The 20,497-nt window shown below is 33.9% G+C and overlaps 3 protein-coding genes across 3 annotated transcripts; 2 read left to right on the top strand and 1 right to left on the bottom strand.

Annotated features, from left to right (window-relative positions):
• Positions 1 to 3,348: 3,348 nt before the first annotated feature.
• Positions 3,349 to 4,170, top strand: TRIADDRAFT_24228 (uncharacterized protein; the record flags this gene model as incomplete). Its single annotated transcript, XM_002111914.1, has 1 exon — positions 3,349 to 4,170. One exon carries the CDS (start codon positions 3,349 to 3,351, stop codon positions 4,168 to 4,170), a length of 822 nt encoding a protein of 273 aa, XP_002111950.1.
• Positions 4,171 to 10,660: 6,490 nt separating this feature from the next.
• On the top strand, positions 10,661 to 12,015 carry TRIADDRAFT_50168 (uncharacterized protein; the record flags this gene model as incomplete). Its single annotated transcript, XM_002111913.1, has 2 exons — positions 10,661 to 11,507; positions 11,636 to 12,015. The coding sequence occupies 2 exons, from the start codon at positions 10,661 to 10,663 to the stop codon at positions 12,013 to 12,015; spliced, it is 1,227 nt and encodes a 408-aa protein (XP_002111949.1).
• Positions 12,016 to 12,907: 892 nt separating this feature from the next.
• Positions 12,908 to 20,238, bottom strand: TRIADDRAFT_24165 (uncharacterized protein; the record flags this gene model as incomplete). Its single annotated transcript, XM_002111405.1, has 9 exons — positions 12,908 to 12,972; positions 13,089 to 13,155; positions 13,245 to 13,337; positions 13,426 to 13,516; positions 13,602 to 13,741; positions 13,893 to 13,977; positions 14,089 to 16,985; positions 17,071 to 17,967; positions 18,082 to 20,238. Coding segments are annotated over 9 exons (6,492 nt in total), but the record flags the coding sequence as incomplete, so codon positions are not given.
• Between the last annotated feature and the right edge of the window lie 259 nt (positions 20,239 to 20,497).

Raw genomic sequence — 20,497 nt, 5'->3', positions numbered from 1 at the left:
TAATAATAAATTTTTGAATGAATGGCCTCTTCATGCTTACCCTGCTTATAAAATGCAACTCCTATGTTGCGATATGATACAGCAATATTGAGATGATTATGATCAAAGACTGATTGAATTTCGATTGACTTGTATACGTGGAAATAGCTTCTTCATATTTGCCTTGATTAAAATATCCACTTCCTGGATTGTTATACGATTTGGTAACATTGGGGTGGTTGTGACCAAAGGCTACCAATCTAGTTTTGAGTGACTTCTCATACATAGAAATGGCCTATTCATACTTGCCTTGGCTAATATATACATTTTCAATATTGTTATATGATGTAGCAATATCCGGATGATTGTGATTAGAGACTAACAATCCAATTTTGAGCGATTTCTCATACATAGAAATAGCTTTTTCATGTTTGCCTTGATTATTATATACAATTGCTAGATTGTTATATGATGCAGCGACCTCTGGATGATTGTGATCAAGAACTGACAATTTAATTTTAAGTAATATCCTGATACAGTTTGATCGATCGTATTATAAATCGACCGAGCTATATCAAACGAACGAAGCAAGGTATTCTTAATACTGTAGATATACAAGGTATGGTATGGCTATAAGTGTGCTCATGGAAAGAGTGTATAGTACTCAGTATTAAATAAGACTTAGAATTTTTACATCAAAAAACCAATTTAAAATCAACTTTTTAAATTCTATGAAATAAGCTAAAACATTTTATTAGGCCTTAAGCTTAATATATCATATAAGGAGTAAAGTACACAAAAAATAACATTTTTAAGCGTATCACTTTCCAAATATTTAATAGATTTAAAATTTTTTATTATGTTACAATCCATAAATGGATTCACCATTTTCATACTAATCAATATTGTACAGTACCAAATGTGCTGTAATTTATACTGTATCATCGGCCATCTTTGGGGCAACGTACCAAAAGGTGCCTTGTCCAGTAAAGTTTTTGGTAGTCCATGCTATAATATAAAGTTTGAAGCTGTTGATAGTAATAGGTATACGCATATGAGTAATGCTAGCGATGATTCAAGTATATTGCTTTCAGCTTTATAGAATGTGATGCTAAGTATAGAATTTCGTTCTCATGCTAAGTTCTATAAACGTGAAGTGATCTTCTTCGCCATCTCTTTATCTTGTAAACAAATTAGGTAACGTATTCATTTCTCTATCGTTATTGTTCATTTATAGTCTTTCTAAGATCTGCGGTTTTAAGAGTTTTTCCTTGTCTTTGCGAGCGCATTGTTACCATCACGTAGTAACTCAATCGTTAGAGAGTCAGTAATAAAATCTATTCTTTGTGTGATGTATACTCTTAGAGTTAGCAGAACTGATTTGGAAACGGCTACATAATGTCGGAACGTAAATATGCATACAAAGATACCAACGTTAACAATCAGTTGTCGTTGTAGCAATCATTATGGTCACGAAATGGTAGCACAAGGAAACAATAAGGACAAAGGACGTAAAATATCACGCTCATCAAGGACTTTACTGTTGCAAAGTGTTATGAGCGTAACTTTAATACTATGTTGTATTTAAACATCCGTGATTACCATCAGTAAATGCATGTAATCTTTACACTAAGTATTGCATCATAACCAAATGTAAGCCATTCAAAACTGCGTTATAATCTTTGTAAAGTAGAACAATAGTGCAACCAGTTAATTGTCATTTTAATCTGCGATAATTTCGAAAGAGTATATTGATAATTGAATTATTTATAGATAGTACCTAATCTATTTATAGTTTTAGTTAGAATAATTTTAGTATCACATTCTGTATGATACCCGCAACTTGCGGAGTAACTATCCTACGTCAGCAGAGTACTTTGTTGTATCCTATGAAAGCCAAATAACTACTATAGATTCTAGTCTCCTAGTTACAAATTATTATCCCATAAATCTTTTTAATGACATAACGGTAAATGGATATTGTTAACAATTGCATGAATTATTCCTTTGATCTTCCTATCACATAATAACGAAACCCGAAAGGGACGCAGGGGTATGGCCAACGGGTGGCGGGCAGAAGTTTCTAAGCGTATAGATGTATGGCACTGGTAATGAATGATGCGCTCAAAGCGATAAATTCACGTGATATAATCTTTTTGTCGATCATCGTAGGCGTTTCTATACAACTAGATACGTTAAAATTGTTTATAATAGAATATCGATGGTATATAACGTCATTTACTAATCTAACACACTTTCTAAACTCCGTAAACAACGTAGCTTACTAATCTAATACTCTATCTACACTCAAAATTAAAATAAAAGCTTTTCAGTGTCTTCCTCGTGCTGAATTTATAACGGTGTTCTAACTATTGGATATATAAGGTACATTTTGTCTCCTATTTTCTGATTTGTGTTGCATATTATCTATTGTAGCTAATATTAAACTTGGATTGACTTAAAAGTAGACGTTGAAATTGGCCATCTATGTTTATTTATATAAGCTGTAATATACTTTATAGTTCTAATTTGCCTTACTAATTTAGTTGAGTTTTTGGTAGAGTTGGTTGATATTACTAATTCTCAGCTTGTACTTTATCTTAAACGAGGTTTGTAACTACTAATGTATTTTATGTCATACAATTTTTACTAACGTAAACGTAGGATAATTTTTTTCATTAATAAAACTAACTTGATTATAGGCAAGTGGTCGCAATCTAGAACAAATTATAATTTTAGTTCTCCTAACTTACGCGCATTTTTCTTGCCACTAATAACTGATTTTCAATTTTAGTATTACAAATACTCTAGCCTGCGAAATATTCCTTGGAGCGATTGTTGTTTAAACCGTAAAAAATGGCTGCTGATCAATATTTTAGGTCTGTTAGCTGTCATCACTTGCAATCTCTATTTGAAAAGGGTCGGAAAGAGATGCTTGCCTATAACTTTGAGAAAGCGCTATCTTGTTATTCACAAATAATAGATAAGATTGGCTTGATGGACGATATTTCTGCTAACATTGATGGCCTTCAATGCGACATATATATCGACATTTGTTACATTTATACGGAACAATATGAATTAATAAAAGCCAAAGAATTGGTTGAGAAATCATATCAGTTGGCTAATAAGTTGCAAGATGAAGTCAGGATAGCTCGATGTTTATACAGACGAGCTGAAATTAAAATACTGCAAGGTGATTTGGATGGAGCAATGGAAGATAGCCAGAAATCCTTGGAAATAAAATTAAAAAGCGGCATACATAATTTACATATTGCCAATGGATATGAGCAGGTTGGACGTATCTATGATGAAGGAGGCAAGTGTAATGAGGCTCGTTCTATGCATTATGAGTCGCTCAAAATTCGAATGTCAGTCTTTGGCCGCGATCATTTTGATATTGCTAAGTCGGATACCCACATCAGAGAACTTGATAGAAATCAAAATAAGCTTGATGAAACTCTTTCCGTTAAATCACTCAAAATTAAATTGTCACTTCTTAGCCGCAATCACTCTAAGATTTCTCATTCATCTAACAACAGCAGAGAAGCCCGTACAAATCAAGGTATACATGATAAAGTTCCCTCTGTGCCAAACAGTCCACTCGAAACTCATTCGCCAGTTCTTGGCCATAATCATCCTCATGCTGCGGAGTTATATAATAACCTGGGAACTGTATATTATAATCAAGGTAAGTATGATAAAGCTTTTACTATGTATGATAAGTCGCTCAGAATTCTGTTGTCAGTCGTTGGTCCCTATCATCCCCATATTGCGGACTCCTATAGTAATTTAGCAATTGTTTATGGAAATCAAAGTGAATATGAAAAGGCTCTTTGTATGCATGGTATGTCACTAAATATTCGATCGACAATCCATGGTCATAATCATCCTGATGTTGCTACATCGTATAGCCATATGGGGGATGTATATGATAGTCAAGGCAAGTACGATGAGGCTCTTTCTATGTATGATAAATCTCTTCAAATTCGATTATCAATTCTTGATGACAATCATCCTAGTGTCGTTCTTACGAAACATAATATAACCAACACTTTTCAACGAAAGCAATCGATGTTAACTGGCAAACCTGTTAAAAATCCACAACAAACAGTTCAACAAAGCAATAGTAATTCGTCAACAAAATCAAGTGGCAATAACGATTTTAGTCAAGGTAACATCAGACAATAAAGTCAAGATCATAGTAAATTAGTTCTACAATTTAAATATTTACAAAATTCTTAGTCTAATCATTCCACTCTCTATTTCAATTTCGTACAGCTTTAAAAGGGAAGATTTACTATAATGCCTACATTAGAGCATTAAATCAAGGGCGCTGCTATAATAATTTGATACGAGGGATGTTTACTGGCCCTCGTTTTGTCGGTAAATCATCCATTATGGAGGTATTTACCGGTATTCAACAAGTATTAATTAAGAATCAAGCTCCAACACAAATTCTCCAGAAGTCGAACAAAGCCATCGAAATCAAAACTTATCGTATTCGTGATATGACCATTTGTCATCCCACGGACATATTTAATGAAAAAGTCATGGCAGTTATCTGGGAATTAGTCGAGTTGGCTAAAGATTACCATGAAGATATAAGCGGGCAAATGAACCGGCAAACGACAGCAGTTAATATATCGACCAAAGATCGAAATAAATGTCCTATAGCCAAGCTTAGTCGGAATATGACAGAATTTACACCACCTCGAATTACTATAACTCAATCTAAGTTCCATTCACATCAAGTTCAAGCTATATTTCAACATTATTTTAAGTCTATGCAAAATGTGGATAACTATATACATCATGATAATCAATATGTCAAAGTATGGGATTTCGGTGGTCATGCTTTCTATCAGGTGACTCATTATCCATTCATGTCTCCTAATAGTATTTACTTTCTTGTATTCAATATAACTCAAGGTATTAATGATAAGGTCATGACAAGAAGCGGAAAATCACTCAACATCACTTACTTACAGTCTATGCAGGAATGGTTAACTTCAATTATCGCTGGCCACAGTAGCCACGATAAAATTCCTGTTAAATTCGATAATCAATGTGAAGAGTATTCGTTACCTATCATTATTCTAATAGCATCGCATGGTGATTGTATACCAAATGAAAATGAAAAAATTGATCGATTTAAAAAATTTGGAAATGAATTAATTTCGTCAATGCCGAGCTATAAAAGCAATATATATTCTTCTGGTATCATTTTTAACTGTGATCCTGAAGATAATAGTCCATCGACAATGGAAGAACGTAAGCGGTGTTGTCTTCAACTCCATAGCGTTATGAAACAATTTGTTCAATCAGTGCCATTTATGAAAAATCCTATTCCTATCCGATGGTATATTATGGCTACAATATTACATAAATCAGTAAGTTATCATGTTGATCAAGGTAATAATCAAGCTAATAATGAAGTTAGAGCATCTGCGATCAATGAAATTATGTCCGACGAAATTAATAACATTATGACAATACAGCAAGTAACGCTATTATCTAAAAAATATGGGTTATACGAAAGCGATGAAGAATTAATAAAGATGTTAATGTATTTACACGATTTAGGTGAAGTTATATTTTGTGATAAAGTGGGAGATGGAGGAGTTGTTGTAACAGATGTCGATTGGTTATTGCGTATATTTCGTGTTATAATCCAATTACATGATTATCCATTTGGAAGTCTAGACAAACAAGATGAATATGAGAAAGTTCGTAAAACTGGAAGGATATCTACAAATTATATTGATTATGTTCTTGAAGAATTTAAATTAGATGATGATACTAAGAGAAATATAATTGATTTGATGGAGAGTTACGATATTGTATGTGGTATTAGAGATGGACAAAATAAAGTTCTATGCGAATATTTCGTTCCATATCTATTACAACCTGATGCTAAGCCATTTGATTTATCACAGTATCATTTATCGGACTGGTTGTATATTGGATTTGAGCTTGAAGATATACCATACGTCACTGACGGAATTTATTACTGCCTTCTATCATCTTGTTTAAAGGAGTGGAATAACACAAAAGTGGAAATTTATTACCAGTGTGCTAAATATTATTTGAAGGAAGATCATCATTATATCATTATCAAAAAGGAAGAATCCTATATTGGTTTACAATATTGTTATCAAAAGTTGGAACAAGATCAAGCTGATAAGCTGCTCGAGCAAAAAATAAAGGAGTCGATACGTAACAAGTGTCCACAGGATATTATTAAAAATAAACTATCATCGATAGTTCATGAAAGGATGCCAAAATTTAAAAATGCTTTATGTTACTATTATGTTCGATGTAAATGTAATAGACTAACACGAACAATTAATAAATGCTCCCTGCAAGATGTCCAGATGATTAATTGTGAACATTGTAATACCTTATTTCCAAGTCAGTTCGATAGCGATTGGATGATTTATGACGATGGATTAATGATAAGTATGTGATTACTAGTTATATTTTATTACTACTATGACCATGTCAATAAAAATACTCAATCTACAGTCTACATTACATATGCACGTAAGGAATTGTTGTAGCTACCTGCTAAATAACCTTCTTCGATTTTATTTGTCTTATAAAGCGTTATATGCAGTATATGTATCATAGTATATATGTGCTAGCATAGGCGCCAGACATGTAATGTTATAGTTCGTAAAGTACTTACTAGTCGATTTTAAGTTAAGCTTCGTTCAAATGAAAGTGATTAGTTGATTAAATTTTCTAATTTGTGATTATACATCTAATAGCTCAAAAGCCGCGAAAACAACAAAAGTTACATAGTAATAGTAACGGCCAAGGTAAAGCTAGTCAACTAACATTTTACTCGATTTGTATCTTAGTCTGTTTGTAGCCAATGAGGTAGCTGATTAGTTGTTGATTAAATTTTAAAATTTTGATTATACATCTAATAGCTCAAAAGCCGCGAAAACGACAAAAGTTGCATAGTGATAGCAACGGCCAAGGTAAAGGTAGTCAACTAACATTTTACTCGATTTGTATCTTAGTCTGTTTGTAGCCAACGAGGTAGGTGATTAGTTGTTGATAAAATTTTCAAATTTTTAATTATACATCTAATAGCTCAAAAGCCACGAAAACGGCAAAAGTTACATAGTGATAGCAACGGCCAAGGTAAAGCTAGTTAACTAACGTTTTACTCGATTTACATTTTAGTCAGGTTGTAGTCAATGAGATAGCTAGTTGTCTACTTTTCAAATTTTTAATTACATTAGATAAACATGCTATAGTAAATTATAATTATCACTCATGTTATGGTGAATCAATATAATGTTGAATGCCTTGTACCCTACCGATCTAATTCGTTATGTAGTCGATAATTCCTATCGTTGCAAGTAATATGGCAATAGATTTGTTTTAAATATACGCATCAATTAGCGTACGTTAGGAGCAGATAGAAGCAAATTCCTGCATTACTTACAAATATCTAGTTTATCTTGATTTACTACAATAGTTTAATCAATGGTAAGGACGGCAATTCGTCCGCTTCACTAAAGATCTAAATTAGTTATGCAAATTATAAGAGAACAATTTTCTTCTTACTTTCTTGTTTCCAATGCAACCCCGCATAACTAAAGAGTAATGTACGAGATAGACATATTTGTAGTGTATAATCTCTTTAATAATACCATATAACAGCACTTTACTATATTATTGTATCTTATGATAATAATCATGTTTATGTATAGCTATTATGATATTGTTTGTTATAGCTTAATCTGATACTTAAATTTGTTGTTTTTATAGCAGATATAACTCGTTACTTCTTCACTATTGCTGAATTTATTGGGACTGATTGGACTCGGCTGGCAGCTAGATTAGATCCACAAATTGACATTTCGCCCATCAAGAGGCAGAACAGTGAGGTATTTGATCAAACCATCGCATTTCTACAGATTTGGCGTCGTCAACATAAAAACGCTACTACCAAAGAATTGCTGGATGCATTTCAAGATTTGAGGCGAAAGGATATAATAAGCAAGATCGAAAATATGCAAGGATCAACATAATTCCCTGACATAAGATATTTATTAACTTTAGACTAAAGGAAAATGTGTTTGTATTTAAAAAGAAACATCCTAATTAATCCTATATTGATAGTCTAATACGATACACCGTAGAATCGATTGAATTTTTTTTACGATGTAATTATGTTAGCACTGTATCGATGGAAATAGAATAGAATTAAATTATCGACTGTTCTTGATTAATGATACATAATTGTTTAACTTAACTATGATTAGGGTCTACTTGTCTATAACAACCGTGCACCAAATGATGATTGAATTGCTTGCAATACTTGAATGAATTTATAATTTGTGTAACTAAATAAATAATAGCTGTAAGCCAAGTATCGTAAATGAAGAAAAATTTCGACGAGTAATAAATACTGTATATTGAGGTATTATCTCATATTCGGCCTAATGCTTTGGTTTATTGGTGATACATTTATTAATGTAATTATTTTAAAAATGTGCGTAATGGTAAGCAACAAGGAAATTATGACTAAATATCGTCTCCAGTTTCCCTTCAGTAAACAGCTACCCTACTGTAATAAAGTGTCTTCTCCAAAAAACAGCAAGAACTACAGCTTCTTGTACACTTCACTTTATATTACATAAGATTAGGTTCGTCTCATAACTAATAAGGACTATCTAAATTACGATAGCAATATTTACAATTTATATATAATTAGTTACACAATGATTTTCTTTCAAGCACAATCATATTTTACCAATTAAGTTACAAGTTCACATCTAAATTTACCATCACGCTATCAATTCATAATTCGCGCTTCCAATTAAAGCGTTTCAATACAAATCTCACAGTACTAGCATAATTAGCGCTATCTATTATTATCTTAGAATCTTAATATAAGCATCTCAATACAATTACTACAATACATTCCGTAAACATCTTCCACAATTAGAAACTTATGCAGTCTTACAACCTAGCGTACAATTTATCAATTTTCGCATTATTCCATAATTTTAGTCTTAAGCTAATTTGGGGCTTCACTACATCTACTAATACTGTAATATCGCAAAAATTTTCACACTATCGCATTACTGTAATGGACTATCATAAAAGCATTGACTACAGCCTTAGTTTAGTCCTACTGGACATAACATAAATCAAGACCATATTAATTAAGGCACCAGTTGATAATTAAATTGGATGCGTTTGGTGCTAGCTCTCGTCAAAATCAGCCCTGGAAAGCAGGAGATTATATTATATGAGAAGGAAATCCCATAGTGATTTGCGAATCTTCATCTCTTCATGGTTTACGTAGTAGACGTGTTTTGTAACATTACTGTAAGGCCTATAGTAGCTCAATTCATTTTTTTTTCTTTCTTAACCGGTATAAGAATACGTGAACTACTGAATAAGATAGAGCACAGCAACAGTGGGACGACCACGGTACTGTACACTGTACAATAGAGTACAGTATAAGAATCAAATGTGGCGAAGAAGATAGACTAGACCGAAAATGTCCGAGTGACTTAGTATGGATCTTCTACGTTTGCTTTCTTCGATTTCTGCTACTGATTTAAGCACATTTTGTGGCGTTTTATAACTACTTTCAAACAAGGCTTAATAAAATTGAATAGAATTTCATGTAATAGTACTTAATATCGAAAGAATAAGTAACTTGCAGTACAGCATCGACTACCTACATCACTACCAAGTCAAATGTCCGACCGTCCGAGTGTTGTTGTACGTATTTCCATCATACCAAAACGAAAAGGAGTAGAAGAGCGTTGGTGGATGCCAGTAGTCGACAGCGTTCAAAGTTTGGGGCAATTGATATTATCCATGAAATCGAATTGGAGTACATTTTGACTGCAACCAAGCCTTCATCAATATTTAGCCAAAGTGTACAAGTTTACTAGTCCATCATAGCGGATGCAAGTGAGGATTGAAATGTGAGTATCCATCAGTTATTCTCCTACAGAAATTTACAAATTTAATTTCTCTAGCTGAAAGATGGCATAATTCATGCGATCCTATCTGAAATATTTTACTCAGTTAATTAAATAAGTACGCCAAGTATCACACGCTGGGGCTTCGATTAGTTAATTAAATCTTACACGTAAATTGGTTTTAATTTTACAATTGATCTCGCCTAGAATATAAGACCAACTTACGATATATCAGACTAGAGCATTTTGCATTACCTCAATTGACACGATTGAAAATAATTATGATTAGACAACAGCAACTACGTTTATCACGTCTCTAGATTACAGCATTTTTTTGTTATCCTGTACTAATAATGTAATTATAATATCATCTACTAGGGTAAATATTCACGCATCATCAAAGTCTACGTATAAGTTGCATTAGTTATAGTTGGCTAATTGTAAATTATCAATCGCAAGTGTTCAACTATAAATCTGTATCACTTACTAGAACAAGTACTTACATATCATCAAAGTCTAGCTAAATGTTATAATAGTAATTGGTTCATTGTGAATGATCGACCGTGCGTCTTAAACTGCAAATCTGTATCATTGACTAGGACAAGTATTCACCTATCATCAAAGTCTAGCTAAACGTTGCATTTAGTAATAATTGGTTAATTGTAAGTTATCAATCGCAAGTATTGAAGTGCATATCATTTGCTCTTAAAACAATCATGGCCGACCGCCCTAAGCTTTATCAATTTACAAACTGCCGTATACTTCGCGATCACAAATTGATCCGATCGGATTTGTGGGTGCGAAATGGTCGAATTTTAAATCCTAAATTACTCTTTTGGGATGAAAAGGTCCAAGCCGATGTGCGCATTGATTGTTGTAATTACATCATTTCTCCTGGTTTTATTGATGTCCAGATCAATGGTGCTTTCGGGATTGACTTCTCTTCACCAGACATCGATATCAGCCATGGCTTACGAATAGTTAGCAAAGGATTACTACAACATGGCGTCACGGCCTATTGCCCTACAATCGTTACATCTTCTCCTCAAACGTATAAGTCAATCTTACCACGAATCAAAAAGAGACCGGGTGGCAGTCATGGTGCTACCGTTTTGGGAGTCCACTTAGAAGGGCCTTATATCAACCCTCTGAAACGTGGAGCTCACGAATGCGAAATGATACATTCTAAAGTTGAAAATGGATTGGAAACCTTATTGAATACGTATGGCAGCTTAGATAATGTTGTTTTAATAACAATAGCACCTGAAATACCAGGCATACTCGATGCTGTTCAAGAACTTGCACAAAAAAATGTTGTCGTGTCTCTTGGTCATTCTGCTGCAACACTATCTCAAGCTGAAACTGCTGTGAACCGTGGTGCTTCGTTTATTACTCATTTATTTAATGCCATGGTTCCGTTTCATCATCGAGATCCTGGTTTAATAGGCTTAATTGCTAGCAATAATGTACCTGCTGGTAAAACTATTTATTATGGTGTTATTGCCGATGGTGTTCATATACATGAGTGTGGATTAAGAGTTGCGCATAGGATTAACCCAGCAGGTCGTAAAAAATACCGTTAAGAAAAGTGATCTAATTAATAATTAATTTTATGATGTTTTCAATTCTTGTCATGGATATAATCGGATATTTTAGCTATTATATATCTCTTCTTTCTACTTGATAAACAGGCACTGTTTTAATAACGGATGCCATGGCTGCTATGGGATTAAATGTCAAGAAGTACCAACTAGGCCCTATGGTTGTTGAGATTCGTGATGGCCATGCATACTTGGAATCAACTAATACCTTAGCGGGTAGCGTTGTAACTATGGATTCTTGTGTTAAATATTTTCGTCAGGCTTCTGGTTGTACGGTTGTTGAAACTTTAGAAGCTGCAACATTACATCCTGCATTACTGTTAGGCATCGCAGATAGTCAAGGTACATTAAGTTTTGATACCAACGCCGATTTTACTGTACTGGATGATAACTTGAACGTTATGTCAACTTGGATAGCAGGTCGACGTGTATGGATGCACGATGACTGTCAGATGGTGTTAACAGACTAATAGTTATATTTTAAAAGTCGATTATCAATATACCAATATTTCTGTAATATGTATATATAGCCCTTAGAAGTTGGAACAGGTACGGACCACTAAAAGGTTTTCTTGTCATGGTCCATGGAATAGGATAACTTAATACTTGCACAAGTGTATATTGTCTCCTAATTTAAAAAAATATCTTACCGCTAATTACTGTAATATTTCCATTTATCGATTGCACTGATAGATTTGTTGGATGGCAAAGCTTTTCAGTTTGCCTAAAATTCTATGTAAGTATAAACTTGTCATACTCAAGGTATTCGAGTATATTTTAGATTGGAATGCGAGTAATCTACTACTTTGAGCCACAAGTATACGATTGCTAGCAGTCCCTAATATTTACAGGAATTACTTCCAAAGTAATTTTCATTGTTAAGCAATCTCTTTATTACATATACAATTGGTATATAACATGAATTTGTCATCTTACAATAATGTATCACAATAAAAGACTGATAATACATTAAACATATAATATTACAACTTTGAAAAAAATTACAAAGATGTCGAGCTCTCGCTACTGTAGTATTTGGTATGTATAACAGTTTTAGTGCTAACGATTATTATAGTTTTACATTAGAAATCACTAATGTTCACATTAACGTAAATACGAAACAATCCCAACAAAAATACAAAATTCAGTAACACGGATAAAACATGAATGACAACTTCGACGGTAGCAACCCAAAATACGGTAGACTACAAAATAGTAACTGGCAGTATCAAATACGATTTCCACTCTTATGGCAGGTATACGGTTTCTATTAATTATCAAAGTAACATGATCGAGCTTATAGAAGTAATTCCAAATCGGATCATCATTATTTTAGTTAAATACTACTGTATAAATATTTTACTATGGTATACAGTTTAAGAGGGTCGTCAAGAACTCATTCGGATTATCAATTTCTGTTTGTAAACCTAAGTAAAAATTTTTCGATTGATTAAGTTTAGGTATTGTCTACAAGTATCTGGGTAGAAATACTAAGAAATCAGAAGTATATAGTGTCATTATCTTCCTCATCTGAGTCATTTACCTGTTATGTCTAAGAATTCTTCAACCGATTCCATATTCAGTAAATCTCTTTGGTACAATTTCAACAGCTGTATTAGCAAAAAACGGTTAAAAATATTTCTCATTAATAGGATTCAAATATATAACTGAACGTTGTAATAAACCTCGGTGTTCTTACTTTATCACAATTTTCTTTAACGACAACGTCATTGTAACGTAAATACTCCAAATAGCTATGACAAATTCCATCGTTGCCAGGTAACAAATTTATCTGCCAACCGTAAATAGAAGGAAAACACTAACATTACAAAAAGACGTCCATAATTGCGATTATTTTCGTAAATAAAATACTTCTATACCTTAAAATGTTTATATATTCCATCTATCAAGGCAAAGAAAATTAGAACAGGTCTATAAACTTCAAATTTAGCTTTCTTTTTATTGCTTAATCTGTGAAAATGAAAATAGAAATGTTAGCAAATACATTGACTACTGCAAAAGGCAAGAAATTATAAAATAATTAGTATTGAATTACCTTGAAGTTCCTTTCGGTGATATATGTCTTGTATGAGCACAAATGATCAGCCTTTTTAAGAACAATATACGGTTTTCTCTCCAATTGTTGTACGTGTAGACGAGGACAGACAAGATAGTGTAATAATATGGCCCATCAATCTATATAGGTTAAAGTAACACAATTGCTATAATTATTAAATATGAATTTAAAGACATGTAGAAAAAATTATTCCATCTACCTGTAATAAATTACATGTGACTAATGAGTGCAAGTATACATACAAGTGCGTGTTTACATGCAAATAATAACCTCATATGCAGATTCGATCCATTTAGCTTCGGGAGTACTAACGAATGCTTTCATTGATTTTTCTTCTCTCATCAATCCACGGGTTCTGAAATTTAATTTAGGTTAAATACAGTGTTGATACCGATAACTTCGTATAGTCACTACGAATACGTAGACAAGTATTCGTATGTGTATTTAAGGTATCCAGCATACTTACGAGTTTAGCACATAAAGAGTCATACTAATGAGGTACGGCAATAAATATATATTGCTTTCAGGGCCCCCACCACCACTTTCATGACTGAAAGACTTTTCATGAGCAAATAGCAACAATAAGTGTTTTATATCATGAACTGAGGTATGAAATGATGGTTCAATATGAGTACAGTCTTGTATGTAATTGTTATGACTAGCTAAGCACGCTGCAAAAGAAGACTCTGGAATTTCTGGTCCCCAAATTGGAAGAAGTCCATTACATTTGGTATTTCCATTATGAAGAATAGCACTCTCCCATTCGTCACGACTCCGAGCCAGTCGAACTGCAGAAGCATGGCAATCGAAGTGAATAACATTAAAGTATGATACTGTAGTATATCCTGGCGTTTTACTAGATCGCTTTTCAAATTCATCCATAACTGTTCTAGTCGTAAACGAATAGACACCCAGGACTTTCTTAGGATGATATTTATATCCTTCACGACAAACGCAACAGATTAAACCAGTTTCCTCTGCTATTTCATTCATTTGCTCGAGTAGTTGTGGCTTAGCTTTTAATTGCCCTTTATCATTAGTTTTAAGTCCGATGGCTTCCAGTTGTTTCTTTCTCATAGCCATAGCTAATTTCTTCTTTTCGATTTTGGTATTTCGTCTAGCTCCTTTAACCATGTTAGCAACTAAAGAACATTCACTAAGAGTTTCTAGCAAGTTTTCAGCCAGGGAGCCAATTTGCTCTTCAGCTGAGACTTGTTCCAGCTTATGCAAGTTGATGATGACAGCATTCTCAGCTAGCAACTGGCTTTTTGTGTGTTTGGAGCACAATCCTTGTAGCATCCTTAAAACATAAGGCAGCGACGGTAATAATTTGATTTCCGCTGTATTAACTAAAATTGATTGTCCAATATTATATTCTTCGATATAGACAAATGCTTTTTGAGTGACTCCACTTGCGATTGCTACATCACGTATTTTTTCACCGTTTTTATTATTTGGAACATTCTCAGCAATGCGGCAGAAACAATCTAAAGAAAATTGTCCTTCGTTGTTCACATGCTCATCATAGCTTTTAAAATCAAGGTACGGTAGGTAATAATTGACGAGCATACGAATTTTGTCAACATCTCCAAATGTTACAAATGGAATCAATCTCATCAGAGCTTGAAAAACGTTTTCATTTGATCTCACGTATTTGCTGGATACTTGCTCCAACAGTGTGGCTAATTGATGCTCATCCTCACTAGTTCGTCCCTGTAATACTTCTGTTTCATCTGCAGTTGCAGTAGCAGCTTCTTGTAATACAGCCTCCATAATTTTGACGAGTTTTTCGATTATGACCGCACCGCTGCCATTAGGTGACTCTTTGACCATCTCAAGCGCAAGATTTAATGTTCCAAGCATAATATCTAATGCTCCAAGAGATGGCTTTAACAGAAATGAGCGAATTGATTTCAAGTTGATGCAATATTGCAGTAATTTCAGAATAGCATTTACTAGATCGTGACTGCCTCTTAAATTTTTAATCGTTGCAAGAATTGATAACATTACTTCTAAACCGCCACATTCACTAACGACTGATGCTAACTTATAAGATTCTTCCAGATCAGTTTCTTCTTCAGAGTCGCTCTCAAGTGATTCGATGATATCTTCAGTAGCATCACCTAATAGGCCAGTCATTCTATAAATTATTTTCATGGGACTATTCGCTTCGCCAGCCCAAACTTTTTTGTAAACTTTACTCACAGGTAAATCTAAACTAATGATCTTATTATTAACTAGCAATTCCATACTATTATCGTCTTCTAACAATGCAACAAGCTCGCAATCTGTACAGATTTTATTCTTTATATCACGCATCAAAGGGCCCATACCATGAGAACTTGAGCTATAAGGATTTCCCTGCATACGGCCCTGCAAGAAATCTTCTTGTTGAGGATCTTTATCCACAATGATGAGAAATTCATCGCTTTCATTATCTGGCTCAGGATATATAGTACTACATAGACGTTCAATAATAAACATTGGAGTTTTCATATCATTCGGGTGACATTTACGTAATATTTGGACACAGGTTTTTATGAAATCTTTCACTTCATCTTCAGTCCCACCCACTAGTTCTTCTAGTATTTCCAACAATAAATCCTGAGTTTCATCAATAATTTTAGTTCTTTGAATTACCAATCTTCTAATTGACAAGTAGCTATTAAGCACAATTCGCATCAATTGTGACCTGCAACGTACTTTTACTTGTTCTTGATTCGCAATAGCAATTAGAATCTCAGTTAACATCTTCAATGATAGTCCTTGTGTTAAATCAGAACTAAGAGATGATTCTTCTAATAACAATAATTTTTGCACTTCTTTTTCCATTAATATTTCAATTCGAGGAATTAACTTCTTTACGACTAAATATAGTTTCCAATGACGAGGTCTAGTTAATTTTTTGTATGTTTGCAACAACTCCATTGCCTTTTCACCGGCATCATCGATATAATCTAGTAGTTGGGTCAATAAATCTAGGATACGATGACAAACATAGCTATCTTGGCAAACTGAATCTAAAATTGAACAAATTATCTGGCGCGCAGAGCGTGAAGGCGAAAATAAAACGTCATGCAGCCAGCTTTCTGATAGAAGTAACTGATTTGATGATAGTAAAGCAGCTTTGCCATGCCGTAACTGAATATTAAACTTCCATAAACGACTATATTTTGACATTAGGTAAGTTTCATGAAATTTTTCGCGTGAGGTGCTATTCAACGATACTGCTAATTTCGATGGCGACATTTTCTTCCAATTTTCATAAACTCTACCATGATCATCAATAAGCCAGTTCTTTACATTGACATAGACCTCAGGCCCATCCGTTGATATAGATACAAGTGCATGCCCAGGTTTACCCTACGAAAAGTCATAGAAAAATAAACAATTAATGTTAGAGAAAGAAAAATCAACAAGTCAGTACGATATTAAATAGATTTCGAACCTTTTTATTGCTGCTCGTTGACATAGGGAGCTGAATTAATTTGGATAGAATTCGAAGACACGGGACAACGACATTTTCAATTGTTACAGGACAATTTGTTTTTGAAGCAACTAAACATAATCGTATTACTGTTTTTAGTCTATCTTCCCAACATGAGTCTTCAAGATCAACTGTGTCAATCAGCAGACGCATTTCTTGATGTAATGAGGCGGCTAAATTGTCTTTTGTGTAATGGCTGAACATCGACTGCTGTACACGACGCTCTAAAATGTAACTTATCTGCTTACTTATTGATTTGTTGTCCTTAGCTAAAAGGCATAGCAATTCCCGTGTGGTATTATGAATACGGGTTGTACCACTATGCAAATTATTTTTCATCAATTCTTCAATAATATCTTCCTCACAAAGCAAACTTTTCATAATCTCATTCGTAGCGAACGCTTTCATAACTGTAACACAATTTTCAACAGCAGCAACTGTACATCCATAGCATTTACCAATGGAGTGAATACTTACGACATTCTTCGAGCTTTCGTCAGAGCCAAGTAATATTTGGCTATTTGTTGAATCCACATTTAGTTCACCAAGGCTTTGCTTCGAGTTGTAATCTGTTAATTCTTTACGTGATATAAGAATTTCTTGAATAATTTTGCTAAGTTCATCAAAGGATGATTTACAATCACTGGCGTATTTCTGCGATAAAAGCTGGATAGTTTTGCTAACACGACTTCCACTACTGCTACTTGTACTAGAACTTGTGTGTCCTTCATTCGAATCCTTTGTATCGTTGCTTTCACTAACTTTAGCTAATAAAGCGTTTATTGGAGTTCTGTATGCTGCTAATTGTTTATAGATAACATCCGCGCGCTCCAGTAAGGTGTCAATATGAGACATCACCTGCATGTTAAAAACGTAATTTAAGTAGGGTATCGTTATAAATAGCAAAGTTTATGCACATCTAACTAGTTACACGAGAGTAAACATTATATAAAGAAGTTAACTATAAATAACCTTTTTACGATCCTCATCATTCTTAATAGGCTCAACAGAACAACAGGGTCTTGCTGTTACATTGATATCAAATTTGGCATATTTGCAAAAACCACAGCTATTACATAAGAACGGATCCCTTTCATCATAATTGATAGCTCGACATTTATGACATTGATAAACATTCTCTCCACAATGATTACAAATGCCAGGATTAGCAGGCACAGATGCACTACATCTAGGACATTGCAAGGTTTCCGCCGATGCTTGAAAGTTATCATAAAAATCTGCGAATTCGATCATAACATTTGTGGCGACTACCGGTAATGGAAGCTCAACTTTCATTTCTGATTGATTTTGATTTAATTGACATGATAAAGCTTTATCCCATAAGCGCTTGTTTTTCAACTCTACAATTGCTTGTACGGTTTTCGTATTGTAATATATATTAATCGTACGAATCATTTTTGCACGTTTAATGTCACTAATACGGATTGTTACAGCAGAAATCATATGACTGCATGATAATTTAACTATTTGAGTAGAAGCTGTGTAACGAGTGTCAGCCTTTAGTGAAGTTAGCTTGACTACATTAAATGGAATCTCTGGATTATTGCAAACTAAACAAGGGTAACTTTCAAGATAATATCCTTCGAAGTCAACAAAACTCATCAACTGATTATAGATACTTGCATTAGGATGATTCTTCAATTTTTCATTTAAAACTCTTAATAGTTCGATAACTTTAATGGAAAGCGCATTCAATTTTTTAGCTACTAATACTTTACTAGATATATGACCAAGAAGACCAACAAATTCTTTCGCTTTTCTTCCGTAAGCTGGAATAAGCGGCCATAAATCACATAATACATCAACAACAACTTTTTGATCCTCCATTGATGCACTTTCGTAAATTGATAGCATTAAGCACAACGTTTGAAATCGCACATTATGTACATTTGATTCTAATAAAAATTTTCGAAGGAAGTGTGCAAGAGTTGTCTTAGGGATTATTTCAAATATTTTACGAGTCAACGATGGATTTGTCGATTCAGATAGTGATGAGGTCGCATTAGTTATACTTGATGAATTAGTATTATCATTTTCTCGATATGAAATCGCTAACAGGTCTAATATTATGGGAGCAATACCCTCATCAAATGCAACAGTAACTTGGATAAGATATGGTACTATAATATCGTTGGAAAAACAGAAGGAATGCCAACTCGCCGGTCTTGCAATACTAATGTCGAGACACTCTCGTAAATGTTTGACCATCTGACTTACTACATCATACGGTAGTGAAATAGAAATAGGTCTTATATACGTTGAGGATAATCGAAAACCATGGCTAGAACATATTTCTTGCACTTTTGCAATATGATATTTTATCGTGTACAAATCTAACTGCCTTCGGTATACTTGCTTTGATCCACAAAGATACATTAATAATTTTCGTGCTGCACGACGAACGGCCGGTGTTAATTGTAAAATCATATACTCGGATAAGATATTAAACCATTCCTGACGAAATTCAGGAATAACCATGTCTGCTCCCTGTGATTCCGCTAATTTCTTGATTTGGTAAGGTATTTTCAGTAAAATTTCGGTAAGCTGCTGAACGTAATTAGCGAAGACATCGTTTACGTGAGTCCTAACATGTCGCCGTAGAAAAAACGGAGACATATCAGGAAGTAGATTAGTACGCCGTTCTTTCAGCAATACTCCAACAGAAGATACATATTGATGTGTTGGATAGACTTCTTTCCAGTATGTACTTAATGCCTTAAGAGCACCGAGGCAGTAATCTAATATATTGTAGCGCATTAAATAAGACGCTGTTAAGACGCAAGCAGATAAGGCGGATCTACTCATTCCTTTCACCTTCGTCATAAGTACACCCAAGAATTTTAGAAACATTAACTGTAAGTCATGGCGGGATGATCGATCTGTTAGTCCACTAAATCCTTGCGATTGTAAGTCTAATTCTGATACTATAGTATCGATGACGTTAATCAGAGTTTGTCTTTCGTGTTCTTGGTCATCAAAATCGCTGCACAACATAAAGACTACTTGCATAAACGGAACTATTTGCAGACCGTCAAGATTTCTTAACTTTGGAAAATGGTCTAAGAACGATTCCAGAAAGTGGCATCGAAGGTTATGTAGTTTACTGCTTACAACTAAAGCTTCGTCACCAATCTCGCTAACGGTTTCTGTACTCTAATTACGAGATTATAGGAATAAGGTTAGTAAAGATGGACGGCAATATATATACAATAGGAATGCTTCTATACCTTCATAATGATATCATCTTTGATAAGCCTTGCTGACGTAGATCCTGTATCAGCATTCACATATTCTCCATCAACGCTAGTTGTGGCACTACTTACACCAACTACATCGCCTTATAGAATAGTGTTAATGCAATATCTTA

Source organism: Trichoplax adhaerens, genomic scaffold (assembly GCF_000150275.1).
Source record: "Trichoplax adhaerens TRIADscaffold_4 genomic scaffold, whole genome shotgun sequence".
NCBI classification, from domain to species: Eukaryota; Metazoa; Placozoa; class Uniplacotomia; order Trichoplacea; family Trichoplacidae; genus Trichoplax; species Trichoplax adhaerens.
This window is presented reverse-complemented; position numbering and strand designations above follow the sequence as displayed.